The sequence below is a fragment of the Terrapene carolina genome, unplaced genomic scaffold (assembly GCF_002925995.2).
Source record: "Terrapene carolina triunguis isolate 2854851 unplaced genomic scaffold, T_m_triunguis-2.0 Scaffold27804, whole genome shotgun sequence".
Classification (NCBI taxonomy): Eukaryota; Metazoa; Chordata; order Testudines; family Emydidae; genus Terrapene; species Terrapene triunguis.
In genome coordinates, this window is record NW_020692155.1 from 1 (window position 1) to 6,120 (window position 6,120).

At 51.2% G+C, this 6,120-nt stretch overlaps 1 protein-coding gene across 1 annotated transcript; it reads right to left on the minus strand.

Moving 5' to 3' along the window:
• Positions 1-849: 849 nt before the first annotated feature.
• LOC112123366 (complement C3-like) lies at positions 850-5,896 on the minus strand. Its single transcript, XM_026662480.2, has 5 exons — positions 5,779-5,896; positions 5,215-5,320; positions 3,479-3,568; positions 1,535-1,621; positions 850-989 (listed from the first exon to the last, which is right to left on the minus strand). The coding sequence occupies exons 1-5, from the start codon at positions 5,794-5,796 to the stop codon at positions 865-867; spliced, it is 426 nt and encodes a 141-aa protein (XP_026518265.1). The 5' UTR covers positions 5,797-5,896; the 3' UTR covers positions 850-864.
• Between the last annotated feature and the right edge of the window lie 224 nt (positions 5,897-6,120).

Genomic DNA, 6,120 nt, shown 5'->3' on the forward strand with positions numbered 1-6,120 from the left:
GAGCAGAGTGAGGAGGAGATAATACGGGGTGGAGAGGGATGAAGATGAAAGGAACAGAGAAGAGGAGACTCCTAGGTGTTCTCTTGAGATTTCAGTACAAATTCACCCCAGTGTGACTGCTACGATAACCAATCACTGAAGCTCCAGCAGTCATTAGAGACAGGAAGGACCGTCTTGTGGTTGCGGCACCGGGCTGGGCCTGAAGAGTTCAGGCCTCAGCTCCTGTTTCTGCCACAGACTTCTGGTGTAACCTTGAACAAGTCACTCGATCTCCCTGTGACTCAATTCCCCACCCGTGAAATGGGGCTAATAAATCCACCCAGTGTTGATTTAGATTGTAACCTCGTCAAGGCAGGGGTTGTATTTGGGTATGTCCAGTGCTTAGCACAAGGGGTCCCTAATCTCAGGTGGTACAAATAATTAGAACAGTCATATCAGCTCCCAGTGAGTGAAGCCGCTTTGAGCTCAGTTAGATCCCTGCTTACTTTGCCTTTATATTGATTTATAAAAGTCAGCATTGAGGAAGAGAGACTCCACCTCCCCTATAGCAGCTTGGGCCAAAGGGCCCCAAGTTTGGGATCTTGACTCCCACAATGGCCAATGCCAATTGCTTCAGAGGAAGGTTGAAAAAGACCATAATGAGACTGGCCAATTGTGCCAGGCTGAGCACAGGGAGAGGTTCCCCCCTGTTATTTTGTCTGCCTCTTCGTGGCATGGCTGCCTAGGTGGGTTGAGCAAATTCTTTCTTGTCCCCTTGTGGCGACAGGTTAATGCCCTGGAGCATGAGACTAGATTAGCCTTGCTTTAGCACTTCCTCTGGCTAAGAGAAATAGCTCTTATGCCGGCCTTTATCCCAAAGGCCACTCAAAGAAATTGCACCCTGATTGTAGAAGGGGAGCTCTTACCTGCTTTAATGATTTCCAAAATTTTCATGGTGTAGTAGTCAGAACCGCCCACTTCTTCACTGCTAACAAGCCTGGTTTTATACACTTAAAAAAAAGGAAGACATACAAAACACCAGTTGAAGGTCTGCAGTACTTTTCTGTAGAGAATTCAGTGTATAACTGACTCCCCAAACTGGCTGTGAGAAAGATGGTGCATGGTGAGGCCAATAGCTGGAGACCGTGGTTCATTTCTCTGCTCCACCACAGACTTGCTGCGTGACCTTGGGCAAGTCACTTAGTCGCTCCATGCTTCAGTTTCCCCTTTTGTACAATGGGGATAATGGCACTGCCATGCCTCACAGGAGGTTGTGAGGATAAACACATTAAAGATTGTGAAGTGCTCAGATACTAGGGAAATGGGGGGTAGATAAATACTTAGGGCTAGACTGAATCTTAAACAGTCATCTGATCTTGTTCATTTCTGGGAATTTAAGGCCCCAAAATCTCATGAGATTTCTGCCCCAGCAGATCCAGACCTTACCCCTGATTCAGCCCCAAAGGCAAACTTTACAATCCAAATCGAATTCCGAACCCTGTCTCTGCGCTCTCCTCATGGAGAAAGACTCCGCAGAGCCAAATTACAGATTTACCATAATCCACTCCAGGTTCACAGGCTTCCTCCATTCGCTTGTTCAGGGTGATGGGACCCTCTAGCTTCTGCTGCATGAAGCAGCTTTCTATGGGGAAGGAAGATGGGGTAGAGAATCACCAAGGGAGACCATAGTTTCAGCTCTGTTATTAGTGACCCACAGGTGCCCATCTATTTGAATCCTGGGTGAGCCGTGCTAACCCACACAGTGACAGGCCCACCTCCTCCGACAAGCGAGTGACCATGAAGCCAACCACGCATCATGTTATGGGGCATAGGCGCTGACTCCATGGGTGCTCTGGGGCTCAAGCACCCATGGAAAAAAAATAGGGAGTTCTCAGCATCCACCAGCCACAGCCATTCGGCGGGGCTGCTGATCAGCTGTTTGGCAGCTGTCGGGAGGCATTCGGTGGAGAGCAGCTGGCAGGGGCCTCGTGGGCGGGGGCAGAGTGGGGGCAGGAAGTGGCAGAGCGGGGGTGGGGCCTCGGGGGAAGGGGCAGAGTGGGGGTGGAGCACCCACCGGGAAAAATAAAAGTCAGCGCCAGTGCTATGGGGCATGGTAAAAGAAGAAACAAGAGATAGAGGGGTAGGTTGCAGGGTCTAAATGAGGCGATCCTGAGCAGACCGACTCAGACACTCTGCAAAGGAATCAGTAGATGTTGCCCAGAGGAACTCTGCCTGGATATATGAAATAACCAAGGACCATAAATAGGCCTGGCAATCACAGCTCACTTCCCTCTCTGCACTGATGGATATCTGCCTGGGTCAGCGCCAGGAGGAGCCTGGTCACAGGACTTAGTGGAGCTGCAGATGGGGAATCAAAGGTGATGGGAAGGACAGATCCGGAGACTGAGCGCCTCTCTGTATGCCCGGCAGACAGCAGGGCTACAGCAAGTTCCCCACTGAACAACAGCCCCACCAGTGGGTCTCCACCCTCTTCTAGGGGATCCCTTCCTAAGAGTCAGCGGGGAGTGGAGCCTCCATGGCTCATTCAATACTTGGCCTCTGTGCTGACACTGACAGCAGGGGACTGAGGGGGGCCAGCTCTGGGCATCCTGGAATGAGAGGGCCCAGATATTTTAAAGAAGTGCCTGACTTCATGTCACCCCCCTCCCACCCCGAGGCTGGATTCCAACCATTGAAACAGCTGGTATGTTTCCACTGAAGTTTCAGAACCAGGGAGGAGCATCCCCGTCAGAATGGCTGGAAACCCAGCAACTCCTGCATCCCAGACTGCCCTGCTTCAACGTGTGCAGCCCCACTCCACGGATCAGCTGGCTAGAGAAATTCTGCTTCTACATCCTGCTGCCAGCTCTCCTGCGATTGGCGGGTGTGGTTGCCACTGAAGAAGGGAGGGAGGGACCGCGGGTGAGGGTAGGTGGTCAGGAGGGTGGAAACCCTCTGTGAATGCCGGAGAGAAGGGATAGGAGAGGGAGTGAAGGAAGATATCGGGTTTGAGGGGCAGGCTTCAGGCTGGGAAAGTGGGTCCCGGGGGTTCCTACCTCCTCCAAGGCCCATTCCAGCCCCTCTGGGTTCCGCTCCCTGGCCCGATCCCAGACCCTTCAGTCTCTTCTGGGTCCTCTCTTGCCTCACCTCCCCAGGCGTGCATGAGTTCATGTGAGGGTGCATCCCGCACATATTTCCACTGAGGGTACCCTCACCCCGACCCTGGTCCCACCATTCCTGTATGTGGTGGTGTGTAGCAGGGACACAGCCGGCCAAGCGTCAGAGCTCCAGGCTGGGGGACAGACCCAGGGACCGTCCTGCCTGTGGCTGCCATGAGCCTGTATCGCACGTGAGAATCACCCAGAGCCCACAGGGAAGGAGGGCCCTGATCGGTGACAGAGGGGGCTGATGCTGGGGGGCCCTGGGACTGCGTGTTTGCTGATAAAGCTGACGGGGGAGCCCCCACCCAAGATGTAAGCAGAGACAGGACTCTCCTTACCTTCTGCACAGCGGCAGACTTCCCCGTGACAGATCTTATTGAAGAGCCCGCTCTGCTTAGACGGGTGGTAGAACTTGGTGCACCGGTCATCTAGAGAAAGATCAGAGACACGGATCATTCCCCATCCCGCAGAACAATGGCCACAGTTTACAGCACCTAGGAGACAACCCTGAAGCCCTTACTCAAGCAGAAGTCCCACTGGGTGACCCTGGGGAAGGGAGCAGCAGTCTGTGGGAACGACTTTCTTAGCTACAGGAAACCATCAACTTGAAATGATGGACTGGTGCTTGTTGGAGACACCCTCTTAATCACGCTAGCAGCAAATTCACCGCTGGAGGTAAAACGGGGGGAGAGGGCAAGTAGGATAATTATTGCCTGTAGTCAGAGGTTCCCCTTATTATTTTGTCTACCTTTGCATGGGTGTGTTAAGGTGATGAGTGTGACCATGTATTTCCAGCATGGGGTAATATTAGAACAGGAGGAACTGGGAGGTGGCCAGGAAGTCAGACTAGATGATCAGGATGGTCCCATCTGGCCTTAAAGTCTATGAGTCTAAAACCCCTGTGTTCTAATCCAGTAGTTCTCAACCAGGGGGACACATACCCTAGCGGTACCCCAGGGTTATGTTAACTTATCTAGATATTTGCCTGGTTTTACAACAGGATCTAGAGCCCTGCAGCGGGACTGGGATCCCACAGGGCCCGTTGCCATAATAGCAGGAGTGAGATAAAAATTCAACAAACAATGCAGGAGCGGGTGGGAGTGGGAGTAGATATTGTGAGGCGGGATGGGAGCAGGATTGAAAAAATAGTCCTCATTCACCGCAAACAACATGAACGCCTCAGCCAGCAGCCACTGCTCTCTGGCTGCTCAGCTCTGAAGGTAGTGCTCCCGCCAGCAGCAGCGCACAAGTAAGGGTGGCAATATCATAGCATGCCACCCTAATGTCTGTGCTGCTGCTGGCGGTGGCACTGCCTTGAGAGCTGGGAGCCTGGCCAGCAGCTGCCGCTCTCCAGCACCAAGTGACCAGGCTCACAAGTGAAAACAGGCTCACGTCTAGGGTGACCAGATGTCCCGATTTTATAGGGACAGTCCTGATTTTTGGGTCTTTTTCTTATATAGGCTCCTATTACCCGCCACCCCCATCCTGATTTTTCACACTTGCTGTCTGGTCACCCTACTCACGTCTCACACTGAAATGTAAGTACAATATTTATATTTCAATTGATTTATTTCATAATTATATGGTAAAAAATGAGGAAGTCAGCAATTTGTCAGTACTAGTGTGGCTGGGACACTTTTGTATTTTTATGTCTGATTTTGTAAGCAAGTCGTTTTTAAGTGAGGTGAAACTTGGCGTACGCATGACAAATCAGACTCCTGAAAGGGGTACAGTAATCTGGAAAAGTCAAGAAGAGAGCGTGAGCTAGTGTAGAGCAGGAGATGGGGATTCGGGACGCTTGGGTTCTATTTCCAGTGGTGGGAGAGGACTGTGTATGCGGAAGCTGTACTTAGAGCTCTGAACTGGCAATCTGCTCCCAGCTGTGCTACCAGCTGTCTAGGGCTTACCTGAGGGCAAGTCTCTCAACATTTCAGTGCATCCCTACTGTGACACGGGGATAATGATACCTAAGTACTACAGCAAACGACTGCAAGATGTAATGATACCAATGTAACCCAGAGCAGAATTTGAAGCCATGGTGCCTTGAATGGTGAGGAGAGCTGCGATCTGTTACCTATGGCGTAATAGTCGTAGACTGTGACGGATGCCGGCTGAATGAGACCAACTTCGAAAAACTGGTGAGCTTTAAACTGCAGGCATTCGTCCTCTCTGTGAGAAACCTGGGTGCGGGGGAAATAACAGGATTGCTTAGGCCGAAGGGTGGCTGGATGGAAGAGAGAATGAAAAAGAATAAAAGAATGGGAGATGTTGGGGAAAGAAGAGGAGAAAGAGAAAGTGAGGAATGTGGAGGAAAGAAGAACTAGAGAAGTGAAAGGAGCAAGGAAAGAAGAAGTGAATGACACAGAGAAGAAAATTCAGCCTTAATATCAGATGCTGCATTTCCCACTAAAGTCAATGGACCTACATCCACATACACCAGCTGAGGATCTGGCCCATTCAGTTGTTCCTAGTGGAAAACCTGAATCTGGGCCAGTGAGTCAAATTCGGCCATGGGCTGCAGTTTGTCAACTTGCTGACGTCTGCGGGGATGCCAGGGTGTATCTGGGAGAGCAGTTTGGTTCATCAGGAGCCCATGAAATTAACACAGGATCAGAGAAGCCCCTTGTCGAGTCTTTACCTTGTCCAGGTAGATCATGAGGTTGCCTCTGTCGGACGGGGCTTTGTCGACTTCAAACTTGGAAATGTATCTGTCGACCCCTTGGGAAAGCTAAATGTGAATAAGAAAAAGCAAGAGGCATTGTGGGTAAGGCAGCATCTCTGTGAAAGTCCTGCAGCTGGGCGAAAAAACCCCACCATCTTGCTACGTGACTCAGTGGTGTCGTGCTTGTGATCACGTCTCCCATGATAGGATCTGCACGGAGGATACTAGCCTGCTATTTATTCAACAGCTAGTGTTGCCAGGTGGCTGGTTTTTGAGCGGAACAGCTGGTCAAAAAGGGACCCTGGCAGCTCCAGTCAG

What these genes read in the sequence shown, in the direction of transcription:
- LOC112123366 (XM_026662480.2), bottom strand. An exon ending in CTACGACTATTACGCCATAG is followed by an intron (nt 3,569 to 5,214) that starts GTAACAGATCGC and finishes ATCTTTCTCTAG; the next exon opens with ATGACCGGTGCACCAAGTTC. An exon ending in AGTCTGCCGCTGTGCAGAAG is followed by an intron (nt 1,622 to 3,478) that starts GTAAGGAGAGTC and finishes CCTTCCCCATAG; the next exon opens with AAAGCTGCTTCATGCAGCAG.